Source organism: Podarcis filfolensis, assembly GCF_964270895.1.
Source record: "Podarcis filfolensis genome assembly, chromosome: 10".
Classification (NCBI taxonomy): Eukaryota; Metazoa; Chordata; class Lepidosauria; order Squamata; family Lacertidae; genus Podarcis; species Podarcis filfolensis.
The window spans coordinates 70,448,764-70,474,551 of NC_139612.1; the positions used below are offsets into that span (position 1 = coordinate 70,448,764).

The following is a 25,788-nucleotide window of genomic DNA, read 5'->3' on the forward strand; positions in this document are numbered from 1 at the left end:
CTCCTCCCACCCACTCCGCCTCGCCCAGCTTCGGTCCGCTAAGGGAAGGTAAGAGGGATGGGGAAGGCGGGGCGTAAGGAGCCGCGAAGGCCAATGGTAAAGACGCGAGGGAAGGATGGCGGCTTCTGATTGGTGTGCGGGGCCAGGAGGAGGCGGGGCGTGGGGCGGGGAGGGTCGGCCTTTGGCGCGGCCGTTTCCGGTCGTCGTGAGGGGGAGAAGCGGAGGGAGCCGAGGAGGCGGCGGCGGCGGCCACGGCGGCAGGAGGGGGAAGGTAACGGGGCCAGCTCGGGAGCGGCTAAAGCGGGGAGGCGCGCTCACACGAGCACGTGCTCCTCCAGAGGAGGGGGGCTGTCGCTGTTCTGACCCGGAGCCGCTTCTGACCCGGGTTCAGATTCATGTGTGAATGCGACCGGGGATGGTCTAGGAAAGCGAGAGGGTTTCTTCCGGGGAAACAAAAGGCTCCCAAGTGCCGAGGAGTGCAGACGTGCCTCCTTCGGTCCCTTATGATCGCCTTCCGACGGCCTGGGGACTTGCGTGTTTAAGCGCAGGGGCACGGAAATAGGGTCAGACCCGGGGGCCACCCAGGCCCACGTCTTGTTTTGCTATCCAGTGGTCGTCTCTCTCTCTCCCTGTCTGGTGGTCAGCAGCTGTGGCCCGTTTTGTTCTGTATTTGTATTATTATTATCATTATTTATTCTGCAAACCACGCTGTGATCTTCGGATGAAAGGCGGCATATAAATTTAATAAACAGCAATAACTGGGCAGCCCGCCAGCGGGGCCTCCCTTGACGTTTTCGCCACCCGATGGAAGTCGTAGCCCAGAACGACTGGAGGGCGCCAGGCTGGGGAAGCTGCTCTACCGCGCCCTTAGCTGTCAATTCTTTTGTCCGCCTGTCAATTTGCCCATCAGTCAGGATTCACTCCACCCTCTAATTTGGTACTCAGGTTCATCCTGCCTCTGGGCTTCGCAATTGTGATAGACCTGACTCGAGTAGTCTTTACTAACAATTTTTCAAAGGGCTTTTCTTTTTAAGGTAAGACGCAGCAAATTTATTAAGTTGCTTGCGGTTTATGAAGTGCCCTTTTCTTGGTTCTGAACCTCCTGCTGATCAGTTTGATCGTGACTTCACAGAGTGTTTTCTTCCCCTGTGTGTTAAAAAAATCTCTAACATACATATGTATTCAAACAGGAAGAAAGCGAGATACATGTAATAAATAAACAAATTAATATAAATAAATGAACCATATAGGAACCTTATCCTCCATGAGGTTCTATCAACTCTTACTAGCCACAGTGGCTATATTCTGCTTGCACTGTTGCAGGCAGTATGCCTCTGAATACCAGATGCTGCGATTAAAAAGTGAGGCGCGTTCAGGCTTGCCCACACTTAGTTTTCCTTTTCTCTTTCCAGGCAGGTCCATGCTTTAAAGTTCTGTATCTGAGCCCACCCACCCTGGGGAAACCCACTCTTTAAAGCTCAATTGCAGCAAACAGCAATACACAGAAAACCCAAATTGACATTAGTTCTCATTGAGCTCTAAAAAGGGTGTGTGTTTTTGCGAGAAAATGTCCTGTATCTGGAAAGAATGGGGCAAAAGCTAAGTGTGGATAAGCCCTAACTGTTGCTCTGCATCTAGTTCGTCTCTGTGAGAATGGGATGCTGGACTTTAGCCTCATCCATTAAACTGGATTGTCTTATGTTTAACCTTCATTGTATAATTACAGACCATTGGCTCATGTAGTCCTGTGTACAGTATTGTTCACTATGAATGGCAGAGGCTTTCCTGGCTCTCCTTCCCTGAGACCCCCCCTAATTGGGCATTGAATCTTAGACCCTGGGCACTCAGTGTACTCAGTCATTGAGGAACAAGCTCTTCCCTGATGGTTTGGGGTGTTTCAAAAGATACAGAACAGTTGACAAATTAGACAAGGAACAACCCAGTGATAACTTGGAATTCAAGGACAGTTTGTTTTGAAGCAAGTATACAGTAAGCATATAGGAACTTCTCTTACTGGGTTTTTGCTAATTGTCCATCTAGTTCACATTTTTGTTTGGGCACGATGTGAAAGTTACAGCTACTGAATGTTGGTTGGTTTTTTTTATTGGACTGAGGTACAGCTCTGAGGACCTTCTGGTGGTTCCCTCACTGTGAGAAGTGAGGTTACAGGGAACCAGGCGGAGGGCCTTCTCAGTGGTGGCGCCCTCCCTGTGGAGCACCCTCTTGTCAGATGTCAAGGAGATAAACAACTACCTGACTTTTAGAAGACAGCTGAAGGCAACCCTGTTTAGGGAATTTTTTAAGGTGTAATGCTGTATTGTGTTTTTAATTTTTGGTTGGGAGGTGCCCAGAGTGGCTGGGGAAACCCAGCCAGATGTTCGGAGTATAAATAAATAATTATATTTATTTATTAGTTAGTTAGTTATAGCTAACATGGCTGCTCTTCTAGAACATATACTGTAAATTGGAAGATGCTGATCCTGGGGTACTGTGGTTTTACTGTTTTTATTCTGTGACTTCCACTCTGGAAACATCAGGTGGTGGGGTGTGTGATCTTTTGGAACTGGAGTGAGCAACCTGTGATCTTTCATCATTGACCATTCCGGCTTTGAATCATAGGAACTGGTGTGCAACAAGATAATTGAGAGAGCTTGGGGATCTCCACTCCTGAGTTAAAAAGAACTTAAATTCAATTCACACATTTTAAACACCTTCATGCCTGCTGTGTCGCTGGCATGGGAAACAGGGAATGAGAGAGGAAGTGCCACTGGACGCAGCAACATTTCCAAAGCACTTGTGTTGTGGTATAACACTGTTGCTCTGCTCATCGTAATACACTGTGTGCAGTTTTCACCTGGACTGGCTGGCTGGCATGGATTGATCACCTGCACAAACCTTCGTTATTATTTCTCTGACAGTAGCCAGCTGTTTATCTGGGTGTGAAGGTAATGGTCTTCTCTAGCATTCATTCACAGTAGATTTGAGATTAAAAACAGCAACACATTCGTACTTGCTACGCAATCAAGGACACTGTAACATCGCCTTCCCCAACCTGGTGTCCTCCAGATGTTATGGACTTCAACTTCCATTGACTGAGGCTGATGGAAGTTGTAGTCCAAAACACCTGGATGGGGAAGGCTGCTCTCTAACACCATGTATATGAGATCCCATACTCTGTATTAGTCTGATGTAACAAATTCTCTGGTTTTGTACTCTGAGTCACTAAGAGGTTATAAGGCTATTTTCATTCATATATGTGCAATCAGTGGGTGTAAAAATCCACTCTTTGATAAAGGTAGCTTGCTTATGTTAAGTGACTCTTTGTGCTCTAAGCTGTTTCAAAAGTGGTTGCCCTGAATTATGTTTAGCAGTTGTCCGTATTTGCAGGGTATGATAGCATTGCTTGCTATTTTAAGGTCACTCTCAGGCCACTGTACATTGTACACATTGTTGGCAATTGTGAATGACCACCACATCTGGATATATGTTGGGCAATCAGGCTGTTGCTTAGATGTATTTGATTCAAGATGGGAGAAGCAGGTTGCTTGCTGGTAGTATTTTGAGTGCTGTTGGGGGCTTTCTGTGCTCTGGTAACCTTACTTGAATGAAGTAAATGAATTTACTTAAGCATTTATTTGAATGAAGTTATTGAAAGTTTGTTTAAGAATACTTTCCTTGAAATGTCGCTCAGTCATTAATGGAATATTAATTGATCAGAAACGGTTTTATGATTTTCAGAGTCTGTGTTGTTGGTATTTTGTCCCATTTTATTTTATTGTACAACACTTCAGTTGCCTCTGGTTGTGGAGCAGCTAAAAAATCTGAGTGGTAATAGTATACAGGATTTTTGTGTGAAGCTAAAGCTAAAGTATTTGATACTGGTTCTTTAAAGTTATATATGCACCCTCCTGGTGCTTAGCTATCTGAGATGGTTTTCCAGCCCCAGGCAGGAGGCCAGCTTCTCTCGGGCAGAGCCCTTTTTAAGTGTCTGGAGTGTCATGCGACACATAGATAGCTTAGCTGATGACGTTGGCCCTTCCCAGTTACCTCCAGTGTTAGAAACTCAGATATATAAGCTAGGCACCAAATAGCTCCTTAAACCAGGGTTAAAGTCACCAAAACCGAATGCCTAGTTGCCATTTTTTGGCCCAGATGGCTTGAAAGTTGTATTTTTCAATACAACTTTTTGGTTCCTGAAATTCATTCTGATTGTGCAGAAAAACTATACTGTAACAGATCCAAAGATCCTCAGGCATGCCCCTCCAGATGGTGGAGACGTCAGGCGCCATCCTGGCACCTGGGTATCAAGTGGCCAACAACTGGGTGTAAAATGTGCCTGGCTCCTGGCAAATTTGTATCGCTGCCTGGTGGACTCTTTCAGTACACCAGAAGAGCCCTTCCGGATCAGATAGACCAAAGACCCGTTCAGTTCTCACAGTTCTAATTAGATGCTTCAGGGAAGGCTACAAGAGATCAATATCTATATGGCTTATGGATAAGGCACCATTAGCTGAACTCTGAAAGCTTGACCTCCGGCAATGCACACCAATTTTAGTTGAGTGGGCCAATTTCCCATCCTTAAATTGCACCAGTTTTTGTATGCTGTTGTGTGTGCTCACTGAGAGGATTACCACGCTGCAACTCTCCCGCAAGCCAGGTTTATGTGTGCTGCCTGTCAAAACTGTTTCTTTAAATACTGTACAAGCCTCCAATCTACTATGTCACAATGAGTTTGGAGCATGTAACATGACAATTGACACAGCATGTCTGCCCATCTCTGAGATAAGAGATGCAAAAAGCTTCTGCATCTTGCTTTGTATAGTGATTCCCCTCCAATCACTCTGCCCCCCCCCCCAAAAAAACCCCTACTATCAACCACCTGCTGTCCATGTCCCTTAGAATCCCCTCCTTTTTGTGTCATAGCTCAAAATGATGGGTTTGGGGGACAGAGAAAATTCAAGGTGCAGGCACATTGCAAATTGGATGTGCGATTGAGATTGCTGGCTCCTGTTCTGGACTGTGCTTCATAGCTCATGGATATAAACAGCTCATTGTGTGAGATACTTGGAGAAACAGGCAATTTGCTTAAGGCGTGTGTTTGTGTGCTGGTCTAATATGTCACGGTTTTAACAGCCAGAATAGTCCTAATACCTTGGAAAAAAAGAATTGGAAGTGGGAGTAAGCCAGTTGGAGTCCTCAGCCGGTTTTATGCAGCATAGATTTTTTTTTTAACAAAACAACTGACTTTTCAGAATAAATAAATCTAAAATTGGATTTACAGATCCATGCCAGTTTTTAATAATGTTGTTATTATTGTTTAGTCGTTTAGTCGTGTCCGACTCTTCGTGACCCCTGGACCAGAGCACGCCAGGCCCTCCTGTCTTCCACTGCCTCCCGCAGTTTGGTCAAACTCATGCTGGTAGCTTCGAGAACACTGTCCAACCATCTCATCCTCCATCATCCCCTTCTTGTCCCCTCCATCTTTCCCAACATCAGGGTCTTTTCCAGGGAGTCTTCTCATGAGGTGGCCAAAGTATTGGAGCCTCAGCTTCAGGACCTGTCCTTCCAGTGAGCACTCAGGTCTGATTTCCTTCAGAATGGATAGGTTTGATCTTCTTGCAGTCCGTGGGACTCTCAAGAGTCTCCTCCAGCACCAGAATTCAAAAGCATCCATTCTTCAGCGATCAGCCTTCTTTATGGTCCAGCTCTCACTTCCATACATCACTACTGGGAAAACCATAGCTTGAACTATACAGACCTTTGTCGGCAAGGTGATGTCTCTGCTTTTTAAGATGCTGTCTAGGTTTGTCATTGCTTTTAATAATATAATGTTTTAAAAATGAAATCTGGCCTTAATATGAGCATAATTGGGTTGTATCCAATGCCCCGTGCACATAGTTATGCGGGAACTTCCATTCCCTCTCCTCCCTCTGCGCCCCCCCAAAATCTGCTCCCTCAACCCTTTGTAGCTGATATTGAGGGTGGGTAGGAAAGGGGAGGGAGAGGAAGCTTTTGTTGTGCGCAGGGAAGTCAGTTGTGCCAGCGGAGCTCCTAAACCTTTTGAACTCGACTTCCTATGACCCTCTTATGAAGTCATTTGTTTCATAAAAATAGATGGGGGGCTGTATGCATGATGCAAATGAATGTAACTCTGATGCAGCTTGACAAGCTCGTGAGCATTATCTAATGCTCTAACAAAGTCAATAAAAGGGTATCATATTGTACAGTTGTGAATCTTTTGCCTCTCGGATCAATATTTCTTTGGTGAAATGGTCAATTTGTCCATAAGCACAGTGTCCCAGACTTTCAAAATACAGGCTTCTAAAAGATTTGCATTTAAAGTTCCTAAAAGAATTTTGCATTCACTAATCTAGCTGCAGTTAATAAATGGAAGATTGGGTATTGATTGGTTATGTTCTTAATATGAGGAGTAAAATAAGATAGCAGAGCTACTTTTGTGTCTGGTTGTACCAATTGTCCCATCATTTGATTAATTGTTTGAAAAAACCTTTCCCCCAAAGGGAATAATCTTTGGGCAAAACCACCCCGTGTGTACTAGGGAGCCATGTAAATTTCATTTCTGCCAGCCAAGGTTAGATGTGTTACGATTAATTCTATATATAATTGTTGTGCTCCTTGCAATAAAGTCGGCTAATTATAAATGGACTTCTGTGTAACACCTTGACTTTAAGTTGTCATTAATGGGAAAGCAAAGCTCGCTTGGATACGAGTAGCCAATTCATGAGGAAATTATGTTTGGAGAGGTGTTTTGGGCACGTTCGGCGCCAGTGGCGTATGTCTGGAAGGCAAGTTTAACAAGAGACTTTCATTGTTGGCAAAATATCGCTGATGTTTGCCACTTCAGTATGCGTAGGAATAGGCCTGGCTGTTTTGCCAGAAAAGTTCCTGGCTGATTCTGCTTTCTATCCCCAGGCAATGCCATAACACACTTGGCCCCTTGTAAAAGGAAGTGTTTGTGTGTGTCGTGGGAGCTTGCCTTGGCTTGTAGAAGGCTGAAAAGTCTTGACCAGTGTAACTTTCACAAGATTTTATGAACTAAGGGAGAAAGTGTGTTTGTCAAAAGGAGTGTGAGTTTGCATCAGAAAGGGTATGTCACAGGATCAGGGTCACAAAAAGATAACCAGAAACGCCTGGAGGACATGGGAACACTAAAATGTATTGGATAATCTATTCCAAGTAAACCCATTGAAAGTGATAGATGTGATTTACTTAGGTCCATTAAATTTAATGCAGTGATGGCCAAACTTGGCCCTCCAGCTGTTTTGGGACTACAACTCCCATCATCCCTAGCTAGCAGGACCAGTGGTCAGGGATGATGGGAATTGTAGTCCCCAAACAGCTGGAGGGCCAAGTTTGGCCATCACTGATTTAATGGGTCCGCTACTCTTAAGTAGAACCTGGTTGAACTCAAGCCATTTTTGTGTCAGGTAGGGAGAAATTTCATTGTTTCCATTAAATCTGTTCTATGTTTTTAGCAGTTCTTGTTTTTATCTGTGAGCCACCTCACAGGGAAAAAGGTGGGTGATGATGATGATGATGATAGAGTGCTTGTAAGGTGGGGACTGTGGTCCAAGGAAAGGCAGGGCAGCAGAGTTTTGAGCTCTGCAGAGCTCCAGGTCAGCGAAAATTGTGAATGGTGTGCTCCATGCATTTTGGTTGGTCTTGGTTTCTGGGCGTAATTTGTGCTGTCCATCAGGAGAGTGGAGCCATCTCTCCGTAAGTCACATGGAGCTGAGGAGGTTCTTCCTCTGAAGTCTAATGCACGTGCAGGGACAAACCGCTCTCCCACTACCTCAGCAACCATGTTCAGAAATGGAGGATACATACCTGGTCCTAGGTTCAATCCCTGGCCTTTTCAATTGCAGAATTGTAAGTCGCAGGGAAAAGGGACGTGGGTGGCACTGTGGGTTAAACCGCAGAGCCTAGGACTTGCCGATCAGAAGGTCGGTGGTTCGAATCTCTGCGACGGGGTGAGCTCCTGTTGCTCGGTCCCTGCTCCTGCCAACCTAGCAATTCGAAAGCACCTCAAAGTGCAAGTAGATAAATAGGTACCGCTCCGGTGGGAAGGTAAACAGCGTTTCCATGCACTGCTCTGGTTCGCCAGAAGCGGCTTTGTCATGCTGGCCACATGACCCGGAAGCTGTACGCCGGCTCCCTCGGCCAGTAAAGCAAGATGAGCGCTGCAACCCCAGAGTCGGTCACGACTGGACCTAATGGTCAGGGGTCCCTTTACCTTTACCTTTAAGTCGCAGGGAAAGGCACCTTTGCCTGAGATTCTGGAGCGCCATTGCTCAGCCAATGTTGGCAGTACTGAACAGGAGCAACAAACTGACTCTGTACATAAGGCAGAAGAGACATCTTACATAATGTGTTGCTGGAATGTTTAGCTCTCACAGGGCCAGATAAAACTGAAATTGGACTTTCAGACTTCTCTGAAAAATATTTTACATTATTAGGGGGCCAGCCCCCTGAGACTTTCCGGCCCTGTTTCTTTCAGATTAAAAGACTGCTTGGGTTGCAGTGAGGCATGCGCAGAGGTTTCTCACGTTAGTTTTCCTTGCGTCAATTCCATACAGGCCTTCATGAGGTATTGTGGTGGCTCCTTTTGGAACAGGGGAGCTATAGGGAGCCCTGTGGCCTATGCACAGCTAGCTCCACAGCTATCCAAAGGGTGGTGGCGGTGGAAGATGATGTGCTATAAATAGTTAAAAGTCTTGCTGCTGGAATGCAAGTTGCACAGAACCCCTTCGAGCGCATTGCGTACATATAATATATACGGTGGCTTTGGCGGCAGGGAGGGGCTTGAATCTCTCCCCCAGAATCTTAAGCATTTGCCAAAACAGCTTGGTGACTCTGATCCCCTCCTCTCTTTTCCTTGTGATGTGATTTTTCTCCCTGGGCTGGGTGAGACTATAAATTGTGTATCTCTTTAAGCATGGAGCTGTTGAAATTCCATAACAGTGAGCAAATTATGTACTGCCAGTGTTTTGTAGTTAGCAGGAAAACACTCCCCTTCAGTTCTCAGATGGCTCTTGCCTGATGACATTTTTACAGTCATACCTCAGGTTACAGCCGCTTCAGGTTGCGTTTTTGGGGGTTGCAGACTGCTGAAACCTGGAAGTACTGGAACAGGTTACTTCCGGGTTTCGGCGGTTGCGCATGCACAGAAGCGCTAAATCACGCTTTGTGCATGCACAGAAGCGCCGAATCACAACCCGAACGTGTGCATCCCGCACGGATCACGTTCGCAACCTGAGCATCCACTGTATTATCATTTTAGGTTAGGTGAACATTACCTAGCTGCTGTAGGTATGTCACAAAAAGGAGAGATTGTTATTATTAATGTTCTTCATTGTGGAATCCTCCTTCAAGATGGAATTTCACAACATTGCAGAGAGAGTTCTGCTTAAGCCTAAAAAAGAACGTAACACAGCGCCAGCATTGAATTCCAAATTCAGTTGTGCTGAATACTTTCCTGAAGCTTATGAATCTGCAAGCAAACCCTCCGTAGGCTGTACACCTATGATGCTATGGTAGATTAAAGAAATGAGCATTAAACAGCAGCCATGTGCGGAGAAGTCACAGGCTAGTCTAGATGCTGAAAACATTCTTACTAGGTGTGGGCCAAGGATACAGGGAGTCCACTCAAACACATGCTGAAAGTGTAAAACAGGGGTCAGCAAACTTTTTCAGCAGGGGGCCGGTCCACTGTCCCTCAGACCTTGTGGGGGGCCAGACGATATTTTTTGGGGGGAAATGAATGAATTCCTATGCCCCACAAATAACCCAGAGATGCATTTTAAATAAAAGGACACATTCTACTCATGTAAAAACACGCTGATTCCCGGACCGTCCGCGGGCCGGATTGAGAAGACGATTGGGCCGGATCCGGCCCCCGGGCCTTAGGTTGCCTACCCATGGTGTAAAGAAAAGAAAGGCACTTTCTATCATATGTGGTGGTCCTGTAAAAGTCTTCTGGGAAATGATTTATAATGAATTGAAGAAAATGTTTAAGATAACCTTTACTAAAAAACCGGAAGGACCTTAAAAATTTGCTCTTGTATGCCACAACCGCAGCCAGAATGGTGTTTGCCCGGAAGTGGAAATAAGATGCTATACTAACTAAGGAAGAGTGGCTGATTAAATTGATGGACTATGCCAAATGGCAAAACTGATGGGTGTAATATGAAACCGGGGGGGGGGGGGGCATGATTAAAGAATGGGAAATTTTGTAGAATATCTTAAAGGTTCGGGGATGCAAATAAGTTCATTAGTAGGATTAACTTAAATCAAACAGTTAAAAATATAACCAAGATAAAAGGAAGAAAAAATGGAGTAAAGTGTTAAAAATCTAAAGTAGAAAAGGAAACACAAAAGCGGGGGAGGGAAGGAAGTCAGATATGTAATTGTATTCGAAGTATGTGTTTATAAGTGTACTTGTAATCATGTGAACACACACATACAGAGAGATGTATATAGATAGGATACAGTGGTACCTCAGGTTACATACGCTTCAGGTTACAGACTCTGCTAACCCAGAAATATTACCTCGGGTTAAGAACTTTGCTTCAGGAGGAGAACAGAAATCATGCTCCAGCGGCATGGCGGCAGCAGGAGGCCCCATTAGCTAAAGTGGTGCTTCAGGTTAAGAATGGACCTCCAGAACGAATTAAGTACTTAACCCGAGGTACCACTGTAGAGGGATTCCAGATGCAGGTTTAGTAGAAGGAGGGCAGAACTGGCAGCTGGCTTGAAAGGAAACTGAGGAAATAGATGGTGGAGGCAGAGTTGAAGGAGGAGGGGCCAATAAAAAAGCACCAGTGTCTTTACTCTGTGTCCCTACATCCTTTTGCCCTCTGCCTCCCTTAGTTTCCACCTGTCAGCCAGTGCTGTATCCTTAAAATCATAGCACCATAGAGTTGGAAGGGTCCACAGGGTCATCTAGTCCAACCCCCTGCAATACATGGCTCTTTTGCCCAACATTGGGCTCAAACCCACAACACTGAGATTAAGGAGCCACATGCTCTGCCAATGGAGCTACCTTCCTCCCCTCCGCTCAGCCTTTGCCAGTCTAGTGACCTCCAGGTGTTTTGGACCACAACATCGATCAACTCCAGCCAGCTGATGGCGAAGGCTGCTTTTGCAAGCCTGTATCTTCCTCCTTCCTGTTCCCCTTGTCCTAATGGAGCATCACTTGGGACCCTGGGACAGAGGAGCTGTGTGCAGTTTGCAGCAGAGGGGTGGATGAATAAGGGAACTTCTGAAGGCAGCAAGCTTTGGGGACAGCGCTGTCAAAAGAGGTGTGGCATGTGGGGAGTGAAATTCACATTGGTCAGAATGAACTAGCCAAGTCTTTGGCTGCAGTTCTCTAGTTCTAAACAGCCAATAAGTCACGACTTCCGTTCTTTGTAGTTTCAAAATAGCCTGCTTGCAGGAGGGCAGTGTGGTCAGTTACATTTAGCTTAACCCAACGTATTAGTGTGTGCCTGGCTAGTTGTTGATGCCTCTACACCATGAGAAAATAATAGCCTCAGGGTTCATATGGGCACATTCAACATGGTGATCACAAATGCCATCACTTCTTGCTAATTAAGACAAGTGGTATCAGCCAGCCAGCTAATTATAACGTCCTTTTTCTGCAGTTGGAAGCGTCTAGCAGAAGGGCAATTGTGTGGCGTGACTGATGGTCCCCATGGGGAAGCCTGAAGACCTTCAGCTTAAAACAAGCTAACGCTTGCTCCTGTGTTTCATTTCCCAAGGATATCACCATGGTTGTGGCTGTTCGGCAGGTCGTTTTGTACCTGTCCCTGTGGACCGCCTGTGTTCTGAGCAAACCCACCGAGAAGAAGGATCGCATCCACCACGAACCTCAGCTCAGCGACAAGGTCCATGATGATGCACAGAACTTCGACTATGACCACGATGCCTTCCTGGGTGCAGATGAGGCCAAGACCTTTGACCAGCTGACGCCAGAAGAGAGCAAGGAGAGGCTGGGGTAAGGAAACCTTGATGGTTTTCACATAGGAAGGCTGCTTGGGGGTGACTCAAATCCACTGCAGCCTGTTGTGTGCCTTCCCCACAAGCCAGCACCCATGGGCTCTGATGCACAGTCCAGCTAAGCAATTGTCCTTGCCTATAGACCACGGGTAGGGAGCCTGTAGCCTTCCAGGTATTGTGGGATTCCCATGCTACCATGCTACCTGCAGCTGGTAGATGTTGGAGCCCAACCGCACCTGAAAATCCTCAAGTTACCCATTCCTCCTTTAGACAGACTTGCAGCCCAAAGCTAGCGACTTTTTCTCAGAAGTAAGCTGGCATGAATTAAACGGAAATTATTCCCAGGTCAGTATCTATAGAGTTATGGCAGGTGTGGGGAACCTTTGACCTAGATGTTGCCGAACCACAATTCCCATCATCCCTGGCCATCGGCCACACTTGCTGCTACTGAGGGGAGATGTAGTTCAGCAACACCTGGAAGGCCAAAGGTTCCCCAAAGATTTCATTAAAATCTGTGCGGGTGCATCTTATTATTAAGTGCCCCTTTGAGCTCCCGTTGCTCGGTCCCTGCTCCTGCCAACCTAGCAGTTCGAAAGCACAAAATGCAAGTAGATAAATGGGTACCGCTCCAGTGGGAAGGTAAACCGCGTTTCCGTGCGCTGCTCTGGTTCGCCAGAAGCAGCTTAGTCCTGCTGGCCACATGACCCGGAAGCTGTATGCCGGCTCCCTCGGCCAATAAAGTGAGATGAGCGCCGCAACCCCAGAATCGGCCACGACTGGACCTAATGGTCAGGGGTCCCTTTACCTTTTACCGAGTTGCTGATTAACGGTACAGTTGTACCTTGGTTCACGAACGCCTTGCGAGTTGAACGTTTTAGCTCCCAAACGCCGCAGACTCGGAATTGAGTGTTCCAGTTTGCAAACGTTCTTTGGAACCCGAATGTCTGACGCGGCTTCTGATTGGCTGCAGGAGCTTCCTGCAGCCAATCGGAAGCCGTGCCTCGGTTTCCAAACGTTTTGGAAGTCGAACAGACCTCCAGGACGGATTCCGTTCGACTTCCAAGGTACCACTGTTAATAAATTGGTGCCCATGGCCAGAGTCTTGACTAGGGCCCTGGAGTTCATGCCGAGGAGAATAGCAGTGCTAATACAGTAACCTGCTTCATCGCATTTGTTCAAATTAGCTCCTCAAGAAGGCTGTGACCTTGATGGGGCTAATGGCTCTCCCTCGGCAGTGCAGTGGGGAATGCCACCCCCCCACTTGCAACCCCCCTCCCCCCCGTGGCCCAAGTGTCAAGTAACAGGAGTGACAGCTGTGGTTATATTTGGCTGAGCATTCTTATGCTTCTGCTGCTGCAGACTTGGGAAAAGCTCTCCTTGGGAAATAAATCATGCAAGTTTGCCCCGTTAGCCCCTCACTGTCGAGACTTTCTGAACATGCCGCACCGCTGTGGGGGCCTTGGCCAAAGAGCCTGGTTGTTTGTCCAGCCCAGCAAAGTAGTACAGGCTTGCATCACTTCCGTGACGTTCTCGTTTGCGCCAGAGAATTGATTCAATAATTTTTTCCCTTTCTCTGGCAGCTGTGAGTAGGGTGCTGCTGTGTTGTTCCAACAGGCAGGTGCCCATTAGGGTCAGGGCAAGAAGAAGGGTATCCAGACTGTCACCCACTAGTGCATGTGGCACCCTACACTCACACACAAGCAGGGTTCGAGCAAAGCCAGTAGGTCTAGCAGAAATTTGGGCCGAGCACTCCAGTTCACGTTGCATCACAGGAACACTCTCCAGAGCAGCTGTCTGCACTGGCAAGGGCTGATGGGAAGGCTGGGGAAGGCTGCTCTAGAGTAGCAGGATGTGTGTCCTGTTGTTCAGGCGAGTCGTCGTCTAGTTAGGGCAGGCAGGTTGCAGGCGACTTTTCTAGGACTCTCGCCTCTTGCCCAGAATTGCCACCTCGTCCGACCTTTCCTTGTGGGTCGGGTTTCAGTTAAATCCCTCACCAGCATGCTTTGATGCAAGTGGAGGATAGCGAAGGGGTGGAGAACAGCCCAACTGTAACGCCTGGCCCTCGAGAGCTTGCCTGTAAGTGGGTCAGGTGTCAAGGAAAAGAATCTGGCACTCCGCAGAGAAAATGTGTTTTTAACACAGTACAAAGGTAGCATGCATTTACCTTGGAAGCTCAAAACCAGCCGTCACCACCACCACCCTTGCCTCCATCTTGGCTGCTTTTTGAGCTTCTCAGCGGAGGTGGCAGCTGCAGCCCTTTCCCTCCTTTCCCCTAGCTCTATTCTCCCCGAGTTCCTCCCCAGATCCTGCTTGCTTTATTGATTCCCAGCAGCTGCTGCTGTGCCCCTCTGTGACTGGAGATCCCTGGGGCAGCTGCCTGGAGCAAGGAGGAAGCCTTTGTGTGTCTTGAGTGCCTTTCCTTGCCTCCGGGCTCCCGAGACCAGGGCTGTTAAATGCAAGTTAATGTTTAAAGTTGATTTAATTGTGCCAAATAATGGGTTGCATCTGGCAGGATCTGGTGCCGTGCTTGCATGGCGTTACAAACAGGTCCTTGGTTTCTACTGGATGTGGGCTGTCGTGAGAGATCCGTGTAAACTGCTGAGGATTTCAGAGGCCACTGGGCCTCAAAGATGAGCAGCTGCCAACCTGCTGTTAAACAAGGCTGTCGAACACTAGAGCTTCAGTCTGTTCCTTCCTAATACAGTGGTACCTTGGTTCTCAAACTTAATCCGTTCCGGAAGTCGGTTCCAAAACCAGAGTGGTCCAAAACCAAGGGGCGCTTTCCCATAGAAAACAATGCAAAATGGATTAATCCATTCCAATTTTTTTAAAAAAAACCCTAAAACAGCAATTTAACATGAATTTTACTATCTAACGAGACAATTGATCCATAAAATGGAAACAATAATCAATGTTCTGTACTATAAAATAAATAAGTAAAAATTAAAATTACTTTTTTTCCTTACCTGCACAGATAATAGTCATTGTTTGGTGTGTGTGGGGGGGCTTTTATCCATTCCGCAATCAATCAATCAATCAATCAATCAATCATAAAACGAAAAACAAGCCACAGACACAGAAATGAAAAAGCCAAAGAAACAAAAATGCAAAAAAACCAGGGAAAAACAAAACACCAAATATCACCTCAGAACGCTGCAATCAGAAACGGAAGGTTTTAATTACGATTGTGGCAGCGGGGGGGGGGGACACTTAAATTTGCTGTTTAAGGGTAAAAACGGGACCAAAAAAAGCCTTAATTATGATGGAGGGGGGACTTAAATTTGCTGCTTAAGGATAAAACTGAAGGAAGGAAGCCTTAATTGCTATGCGGGGGACTCAAATAAGCTGCGCAACAGTAAAAGCAGAAGCTCAGGAGCACATTCAGCTTCCGAGGCAAAGTTCGAAAACCGGAACACCTACTTCTGGGGTTGCAGCGTTCGGGTTCTGAGTTGTTCGGGAACCAAGGTGTTCTAAAACCGAGGTACCACTGTACAGAAGAGGGTAGGGAAGGGGTGTTGGTTGTTCTCCACCTGCTGTCGGGCTGCAGTCCCCCATCCTCCCTGACAGCTGACCATACTGGCTGTGGTTGAAGGGAGTCCCAGCAACAAAAGATGGCTACAGGTACCCTCTCCCTGGTGGCATAAGGGCTCTTGCTCCTCCCACTGTTGGGCTGCCCCGTAAAGGTAAAGGGACCCCTGACCATTAGTTCCAGTCGTGGCCGATTCTGGGGTTGTGGCGCTCATCTCGCTTTATTGGCTGAGGGAGCTGGCGTACAGCTTCCGGGTCATGTGGCCAGCATGACTAACCCACTTCTGGCGAACCAGAGCAGCGCACGGAAATGCCATTTACCTTCCCGCCGGAGCGGTACCTATTTATCTACTTGCACTTTGACATGCTTTTGAACTGCTAGGTTGGCAGGAGCGGGGACTGAGCAACAGGAGCTCACCCCGTTGCGGGGATTCGAACCGCCGACCTTCTGATCGGCAAGCCCTAGGCTCTGTGGTTTAACCCACAGCGCCATGAGGGAGCCGGCGTTTGTCTGCAGACAGCTTCCGGGTCATGTGGCCAGCATGACTAAGCCACTTCTGGTGAACCAGAGCAGCGCACAGAAACGGTGTTTACCTTCCTGCTGGAGCGGTACCTATTTATCTGCTTGCACTTTGACATGCTTTCGAACGCTAGGTGGGCAGGAGCTGGGACAGAGCAACGGGAGCTCACCCCATTGCGGGGATTCGAACTGCCAACCTTCTGACCCTAGGCTCAGTGGTTTAGACCACAGCGCCACCCTCATCCCTACTGGGTTGCCCCATAGCCGTTGCTAAACATGGCACGTGACCCCGCTCTGATTAGGCCCAGGTATTTATTTATTTTTGTCTCTTTTAACTCTTGCCGGCTTTTTCTGCATTTCCTACAGAAAGATTGTAAGTAAAATAGATGAAGACAAGGACGGGTTTGTAACTCCCGAAGAGCTAAAAGACTGGATTAAATTTGCCCAAAAGCGCTGGATTTACGAGGATGTAGAGCGCCAGTGGAAGGGGCACGACCTCAATGAGGACGGGCTCATTTCCTGGGAAGAGTATAAAAATGCCACCTACGGCTACATCTTAGGTAGGTCCCCCGCTCTTGGGGCAACCGCTTTCTGGAGCCCGGCGTCTTGAAACTTGCTTGTTTTGTCTTGTAGAATGATTGTAAGTAAAATAGACACGGATAAGGATGGGTTTGTGACCGAGGGGGAGCTGAAGGCCTGGATTAAGAAGGCGCAGAAGAAGTACGTGTATGACAATGTAGAGCACCAGTGGCAGGAGTATGACATGAACCAAGATGGCTTAATCTCCTGGGATGAGTACAGAAACGTGACCTATGGCACTTACCTGGGTAAGGGGCAAGTTGCCAGAGCCGCAGTCATCCTGATCTGCCGATAAAGCAGGAAGGGGGTGGGGGGGCGGGGGTGGTCTTGCAGGCCATGGGAAGCCTGAAATGCCTAATGATTTAAATCTGGGGCCTGATGCGCCTCTGCTGATAGAATCAGCGTTCGAAACTCGCCACGCACATTTTGTACATGGCTATCAGTAAAAATGCCCGGATAGCGCCTGACGTTTCCACCATCTGGAGGTGCGTGCCTGGAGATCTTTGGATCTTGGCAGTTTTCACACACGAGCAACACACCTTGCAGAATTCTGTCCGTTATACTTTATCTGCACAATCAGAATGAATCTCAGGAACCAAAAAGTCACATTGAGAAATACGACTTTTGAGCCATCTGGCCGCAAAATGGCAACCAGGCATTCAGTTTGGGCGACCGTAACCCTAATTTAAGGAGTTATTTGGTGCCTAGCTTTATATATCTGAGTTTCTAACACGGGATAGAATCCCATGTTATGGGAGAGGTAGCAGTTCTCTCCTCTGAAGATGGTCCCTTGCCAACTTACATTGAGGAAGCACAAAAAGCCCTGGAAGTCTTGGACCTTGACTGGAGATGCATCTTCTTGCCTCTGCTTCATTGATAAATACAGCATAGCGACATGATCTTAATGGTAACTCTCTGGAGTGCTACCACAGGCTGTATGTTAACGTTAAATCTCCTGTTGCGTTTGAGCTCTTCAAGACCTTTGCCTAAGAAAGGAGGGGAGAATCCTGGGAATAGAATAGAATAGACTCACCACTCTGGCCGGCTTCCAACAAAGTATTAAAATATAGTAGTCTGTTTAAACATTAAAAGCTTCCCTGAACAGGGCTGCCTTCAGATGTCTTCTAAAAATCTGGTAGTTGTTCTTCTCTTTGACATCTGATGGGAGAGCGTTCCACAGGGAGGGGGCCACCACCGAGAAGGCCCTCTGCCTGGTTCCCTGTAACCTCGCTTCACGCAGGGAGGGAACAGCCAGAAGGCCCTCGGTGCTGGATATCCTGTTGCAATACAGTGTGTTGCTTTTGGCTTTTACTTTAATTTTGATACCCAGATAATAAATTTTCTTTCATGTATTTCTAGCAGTTAGTTCGAAATGAAGTACAGTGGAGCCTCGGGTTACATTGCCTCCGGCTTACGTCACCCTCGGTTTGCGACCGGCGCAAACCCGGAAGTACCGCAATGGGTTACTTCCGGGTTCGTGCACGTGCAGAAGCACTAAATTGTGTCTGCGCAGAAGTGTTAAATTGCGCCATGCGCGTGTGCAGATGTGACACTTTGGATTGTGGCGTTTTTGGTTGTGGCGGGGCCTCTGGAACGGATTCTTGCGGTAACCCGAGGTTCCACTGTAATTGCTGTGGTTAAAATGTACCTTAAAGCAGGAGGGAGAGTCAACCATTTTTGCTAGTGAGAAATTATGGTCACCTGGAGCCTGGTTTGGTCGTTCTGTGGCTGAGGAACTCCAGGGGCCTTCAGCAATGTTTTGCTCTTGGAAAAGGTGCTGTAGAACTTGCTGGGCTGCAGTTATTCTGCCTGCATTGTTTTTCCTGAACAGTGTGCCCTGTGACATGTTCAGTAAACGTGTGCAAACTGCACTTCCGGCAGTAGTAATGATAACACCGGTGAGGTTTGTTACCCCTCAAGCGATCTCCCGGTGCTGAAGCAGACGCAACCTTTCTCTTGCCACCCAGACGACCCCGACCCCGACGATGGCTTTAACTACAAGCAGATGATGGTGAGAGACGAGCGGAGGTTCAAGATGGCCGACAAGGACGGCGACCTGATTGCTACCAAGGAAGAGTTCACTGCTTTTCTGCATCCTGAGGAATATGAATACATGAAGGATATAGTTGTGCAGGTGGGTACCACGCAGGGACACATGGGTTAACTTAAGCCAGGGAGCAAGTATGACTGTATTTAAGTGACACAATGCCACCCATATCCTGCCTGCAAAAGGCTTATGAAACCATTTTAATGCTACTTCTGAAATGTGTTCAGGTCAGGGTGCATAATATTAATGATTTTTTATTTTGTTAAAAAAAATATCTGATTTTTAATTTATTTAAATCGGATTTTTTTAGATTTAAATTGTTGTTTTTTTAAATAAAATGCTTTTGGAGGAAAAATCTTTCTAAAGATTTTCTATTTAAGTTGCATTCGAATCCAAAGGGTATTCGTCAGGAAATAAGGATTTGTTTTAAGTTTCTCATGTGTGCTAAAACTCTGTTGTTGTTTTTAAAATTGTTTAACCACATCAGTTAACAAACATGGATACATATGCTATAATGTTACTGTTTTAGTTAAATAAATTGTTATTAAGGAAATGATTATTTTTCTCCTTCCGATAAAGTACAGCAGCAAAGCTGTCCAAGTATAAACAGTGAACTTACAAAACCTCACAGTAATTTCATAATTATCTTTCTATGTATTTCTAATAGTACAACCAAATCAGTCATTTTTGATTAACTGCTCTGAAAATTTATTATTCCAAAAACGAAACCTTCATTTGGTTGCAAATATTGAGATTATACCAGCAAGAATGAGTCCTCCTGTAAAAAAATGATTTAAATCAAGTCTTACCGACTAGTGATTTAAATCGTGATTTAAATTGATTTGATTTTAATCATATCCACCCTGTTTCCAGTCAGCTTATCATTGTCACCTCTGGGTCATATGTGGAAGGCGAGGTTTCTGAACTTGTTCTGTGGGTGGGTGGTTTGGGATGTTGATCCCTGTTCTCCCTTCTAGGGGTCTCTGTATGTTGTATATTGATCCTAAGGTTCTCTTCTTGCCCGCTGGAAAGCAATTCTTATGCTCGCTTCTCTTTGCTCTCTGGCAAAGAAGGGGCACCATAGGTCCCACCTGAGCTTAAACTGCGATGCTGACGTTGGTTTTTCTCAACAGGAAACAATGGAGGACATTGACAAGAATGGGGATGGCTTCATTGACTTGGAAGAATACATAGGTGAGCCAGACATCACTTCCCACTTCCCTCCTCTTCCCTTAGTTCAGGTTCTTGTTGTCGTTCCTCAAACTTACTATTAAAATGCTGTATTTAAAATGGCTGCAGCCCACTTTTGGAAAGAAGGGTGGATAGAAAATTGAATTAAGAAATCCTCCCCATTATTATGCTAGCTGTGGGAGAGGCAGTCACACCCCAGAGGAACAGGGCTGGCTGCGAGTTGGCTGACCAGTCCCTCCCAGTTTCATTGATTAATACTGATGTGTCTTTCAAGTTTGTGTTCCTCAGCATCTGGGCAAAAGGGAAAAGATTCCTGGCTAGACCATTTAAAATAAAAAGGTGCTCCTTTCTTGATACTTGCCTCCCCTTACCTTGCATAATCTCATTCCCAGGCTGGTTGCTGATCCAGGTGATTTAAAGTCATTATTGCTATCAGCCTCACATAGCCCTATAGTGCATTCCGCAATAGATTTTTATTCTTTTTTTGTGATTGCTGCAATATTATTTATTTTATCTATTGAATTTATATATGCTTTGGGGCCTCTATGGTGCATTCCGCAATATTTTTATTCTTTTTTGTGATTGCTGCAAAATTATTTATTTTATCTATTGAATTTATATATGCTTTGGGGCCTCTATGGTGCATTCCGCGATAGATTTTTATTCTTTTTTTGTGATTGCTGCAATATTATTTATTTTTATTATCTATTGAATTTATATATGCTTTGGGGCCTCTATGGTGCATTCCGCGATCGATTTTTATTCTTTTTTTGTGATTGCTGCAATATTATTTATTTTTATTATCTATTGAATTTATCTATTGAATTTGGGGCCTCAGGTTAAAATTTGCAACTGAGTCCAATGGACATGTGGTTCTCATGCCTGACCCAGTGTCTGTCTGTCTGTCTCTTTGCCTCTCTCCCCCTTCGCCACAGGCGACATGTACAGCCACGACGGCGACGCCGAAGAGCCCGAGTGGGTGAAGACGGAGCGGGAGCAATTTGTAGAGTTCCGGGACAAGAACCGTGACGGGAAGATGGACAAGGAGGAGACCAAGGACTGGATCCTCCCCTCGGACTACGATCACGCCGAGGCAGAAGCACGGCACCTCGTTTACGAGTCGGATCAGAACAAGGTGAGGCTCTGCCAGGATTCGGGGAATCTGCTTCCTCCCCTGTGGCTATAAATGAGCAGATCAAACGAAATGAATTCTTACCAGTTACCGCATTTTTCACTCTATAAGACGCACCTAGTTTTTGGAGGAGGAAAACAAGGGAAAAAATATTCTGAATCCCAGAAGCCAGAAGAGCAAGAGGGATCTGGCTTCTGGGATAGCCGCGCGAAGCCTCTTCAGGGCAGCGGGATGAAGGCTCCCCATGCCCCGAAGAGGCTGCGTGCGGCTAAGCTAGAAGCCAGGACAGCATGCGGGATCAGCTGTGCAGTGATCCCTCTTCCTGTCCTGGCTTATGGGATAGCTGCGCGCAGCTTCTCCTGGGCAGTGGGAGGAAGGCTCCTGCAAGAGCTGTGCTCCCTTTAAAGAGCGCGTGGAGCGTGTGTGCGCGGGGGGTTCCCTCTTGGGGGCTTTTCCGCAAAGAGGGAGAAGGGCAGCCCTTCTCCCTCCTCGAGGAAAAGCCCCCAAGAGCCGTACACATGCTCCATGCTGCTCTTTAAAGGGAGCACTGAGCAGAGCCTCCCGCCTGCGTTCGCTCCATAAGACGCACACACACATTTCCCCTTACTTTTTAGGAGGGGAAAAGTGCGTCTTATAGAGCGAAAAATACGGTAATTCAGGGGTTGGCAAGGTTTACATCGCCAGGGCCGGTTCACTCCTGCAGAGATTGCTCTGTGGGCTGGATTGCGTCTGTGCATGCGCATACACGATTTCCGGCGTCTGTGCAGACGCAGTTTATGGCGCTGCGGAAGCGAGTCCCTGCTCTGTGCTGCACTGGTTTAGCGCAGCTCACGGGGACTTGCCGAGTGGACAGCTTGGTTTGGGGGTAGCTCATGGACCATTTAAATGACCCCTATGGGTCACTTGTGGCCCATGGGCCGCAAGTTGCCAATCCCTGAGTTGGTTTCTTTAATAAACACAGCTAAGGACAAAAGAAAGCGTCCACCCAATTAAGCTTACAACCCCTCCATCCCTATTAATCTACGTCACTCCTACGTCTTGTAATCCGAGTTTCTAGCACGCTCTTGTGTTTTTTGTTCTGAAACTTTCTGAGCTCTTCTCAGCCTTGGGGAGGGCGGTGGAGGAATGCTGTCCAGAGACTGTGAATCTGTTAACCCTCTCTTTCCCAGTGTTTCTTCTCCTAGCTGTTCCCCATCCATTATTTCTCAGCTTCTGCCTTCTGAGCTATGCCCCTCTGCATGCCACTGTTCCAAATCTATACTGTCCTCCTGCTCCTGGGAAGATTCAGGAGCAGGGGGAAGGGGATGGCTCCTACCATTCTTCCTCAGTGCAGCCCTCCTCAGCACGGTCCCAGACAGGCTCGCTTTTGCAGAGCGATTGGCTTTGGAGTTCCACATCACTGGGTGTCGTTGAGGCCCAGGTGCCGAGAGGCCTGTCTCAGCAGATCCCAGGGGACCAGACCACAGTTCCTAGGAAGCTGCCTTGTTCTGACTCATTCCATTGGTCCATCCAGCTCAGTACTGTCTGCATGGACTGACACACAGTCTGCAGGATTTTAGACAGGGTTCCTCCCAGGCCTACCTGGAGTTGCCAGGGATGGAAGCTCATATCTCCTCCTTGGAGAAAATCCCAGCCCTCTCTTGGACACTTCGTACTGTATACCTGTTGGGGCAGGGACCTGTTCCTTCCCTGCTCTGTATGTCAACTATCAGGCTGCTGCAGCTAAATAGAAACCCAGTCCTCTGAGACGTTTTCCTGATCAGCTCCGGTTGAAATGAATGGAAGCCACACAAGAGCTTCCATTTATTTCGACAGGTTTTGCTTGTGGGAATGTCTTGGGCGATTGTCCCTCTTAAACATTCATTAGGAATTGTTGCCCAAGCGCCTGAGTTCTCCTTTTGTTCTTTAGGATGGCAAACTCAGCAAAGAAGAAATTGTGGACAAGTACGACTTGTTTGTGGGCAGCCAGGCTACGGACTTTGGGGAAGCCTTGGTACGACACGACGAGTTCTAAGCCAGAGAGGAGGAAAAGAGGAAGAAAGTAATTTATTTTTTACGGTTTCCAGAATAACGCGAAGAACTCTCTCTCACTACTGAGACTGGCGGTTTCAGGCAACAACGTGGAAAAACGAGAATTAACCTCTCCCGTCCTTCCTTTGCTACTTGTTCCCGTGGGGACGGGAGCCCAGTGTTTTGACAAGCAACTTTTAACTTGCAACAAATGGGTTGTTTTGTTTTATAGATTTGCCTTTTTGGATTTAATTTTTTTTTGTCTAACAAGTTCTGTTTTATTTTTGTATTTTATTTTTGGTCCCGTGTGAGATGAAGAATGCATATCCTGAAACATTAGCCCTAGAGCAACACTAGCTCCCCCTAACTGACCTCCCCCTGTGAGTGTGTGTGTGCCTAGCTGCAAAATCCAATCTCAAAATGCCAGAGAACAAGGAGGGCCATGGAAAAACACACGAGAAAGCTTCCGTGTTCTAGTTTCTTCCCCCATTACTGTTTTGAACTGGGGTGATTGCCTCCAGTCCATCTTGAAGGGCCTAGCGGAGAATTTCAACAGCAGATGCTTCCAGTTCAACCTTACTACTGTTACCCTCTTCAGTGAAAGAGGATTTTCCCACAATGCACCTCCCACACCTGAGTTAGGAAGGTTTGCCGAAGGCTGTACGTTATGGCACCTTTCAACAAGAGGAGTTGTGGCATCCCTGCTTCACCCCAAGTATTAATTCCTGGTGCTTCTGCTGCCCCCAGGAGCTGGGGATGGGGTAGAGGACTTTGGCCAGTGCTGCTACAACCCTCCATTCAGGGCATTCACCCCCCTCCCCAAGGACTTGGTTATGAAAGCCAAATCATCTCCACCTTTTATCCTCCTGGTTCAGTTTGCTGCTTGCCTGGGCTTGCCTCTGCTTAGAGCAGTGAGCATCTGGTGCCTGAAGACAGGGCACAGTGGGCGGATGCTGTACGGGCGTCAAGCAGGCCAGGAGAATAATGTGGCACATGGAAGTCCTTCATTTTTGAAGTGCCTTTACCTTTTCTTTTTTAAAAATCAGGCTTCCCTGCCAAAAAGGAACCCAAAAAACGTGCGTCTAAAAGTAGAGAGGGAATCTCTGTCCTTTATGGAAAATGCATGGCAAATTCAGCAGCGGTGTGCAGTATTAAAGACCTTCCCCCGGCAGTGTTCTGATCTCCCGGTGGGCTTCCAAGCCCCCAGCTGCCTAGTCTGCCTGGGCGAGGGCCTTCTCCTTACCGCAAAAAAGGCAAACCACACGCCCTCTCTTCTTCCTCTCGGGTCCCAGGGTGCAACGTGGGATCTTGGCCTTTTGAAGCCGACGCTCTCAAGTTCCCATTCTAGGACCAGTTTGCTGGGCTTGCTCATGCAGGTTTCCTGGGCCCAGCCCACCAGGAATGGCTCCCCCTGCAAGCCCATTGAATGAGACTGTGATCAGTGCTCAGCTCGACTGCTGGGCCCTGGTCCCAGGGTTTCAGGCCTTTCTTCCTCAGCCTGCCGCTCTCCAAAGGTTTTGCGTGACGGTCCCAGAGCTTTTCATCCAAAATGTCTGGAGGGCAGCAGGCTAAGATAGCCTGCTTTTATGCTCTTAAGACACCTCTCCCTGCGAGCCTCTTGAACACTAAAGGCCAACCTCTGCCTCTGGCCTGCACTAAATAACTGTCGTAATCATGAGTGGTTTGGTACAGTTCCCCCGCCCCCAAATTTCCTTTGAGCCAGGACAGCTCCAAGGGCAGAAATCTTCAAAACACTACCTACACCTGCCAATTCCAACTAAACTCTTCCTTTCAGTTAATAAACTTGGTGCCGGGAACAGGAAAGCAGTGCTCATGAAACCAGGCGTTGAAAGAATCCAGGATTTCGTAAGATGAGTGTGTCGTGAGCCTGGGCTTCTGCTCATAATGAAACAGCAGGGCATTCCTCGTTTCCCAGTTTCAGGAAAGGAGGTGCATCCTGGTCGAGCAAGGTGCCAGACGGTGGGAGAACTAAACACCCGTGTAGAGGATTTCAGCCCCATTTGCTTCACCACAGAGAATGGAGAGAGGTGGCGAGTTTATGAAACATGGCTTCTCCTTGCCCAGATGTGAAGACTTGAGTGGGGAAAGGGAGCCGTTGCCATTGTTGGCTTCCCAGCTTCTTTGTTGAACACTAACGAAGGTGCATCTGCACCACAGTTGCATTTTCCTTCCCACGCTTGCATTTTTTCACTCTGAAGCAAAAGCCCCCTCCTCTCCACTGTAGCCTATGTCCCAACCCCAGGAAATTCTGACCTGCAGATTTGGCAGCGAGGAGGGGGGGTGTTTGCTTGTGTGTGCATACAACCTAGCTGGCTCTGTTGGCGTGACCGATAACAGGAGCAGGTACCTTCGGGGATGTACACCTGTGATGCTTCTTTTTAGCACTGATGAGCCAAAGTTTCAGGGGTGCTGCTGTGCAGATGTGTGCTGTAAAAACGCACACACACAAACAAAACCTTCATCCCCACTGCAGGAAAAAAATGGCCGAAGCAGAATTCTGTCTAAGTCGGGGCTTTCTGCCACGTGTATCTTGATTTTTATACTCCGCCGTGTTACCTCCTTGCACAATCTTTATTATCAAAGCAGATATGAACCTGGTGGCCACAGAAACTCGTTATTCGCATGCCCCAAAGCTCTTCATGGTCCACCTTTTTAGGAGACTTTTTTTTTGGTAGAGTGTAAATGGAGTTTTATATAATGTACAACATAAAGATGGTGTCTTAATAAAAACTGTTTACATCC

The 25,788-nt window shown here is 47.1% G+C and overlaps 1 protein-coding gene across 2 annotated transcripts; it reads left to right on the top strand.

The window, feature by feature from the left end:
- Nucleotides 1-100: 100 nt before the first annotated feature.
- Nucleotides 101-25,788, top strand: CALU (calumenin). 2 transcript variants are annotated; one of them, XM_083573052.1, is made up of 7 exons: nucleotides 101-271; nucleotides 11,781-12,016; nucleotides 16,433-16,626; nucleotides 18,613-18,779; nucleotides 19,826-19,886; nucleotides 20,819-21,018; nucleotides 22,925-25,788. In XM_083573052.1, exons 1-7 carry the CDS (start codon nucleotides 116-118, stop codon nucleotides 23,027-23,029), a joined length of 1,119 nt encoding a protein of 372 aa, XP_083429178.1. In that variant the 5' UTR covers nucleotides 101-115; the 3' UTR covers nucleotides 23,030-25,788. The 2 variants fall into 2 exon arrangements, with proteins under 2 accessions (XP_083429178.1, XP_083429179.1); XM_083573053.1 differs by lacking the exon at nucleotides 16,433-16,626 and adding an exon at nucleotides 16,700-16,893.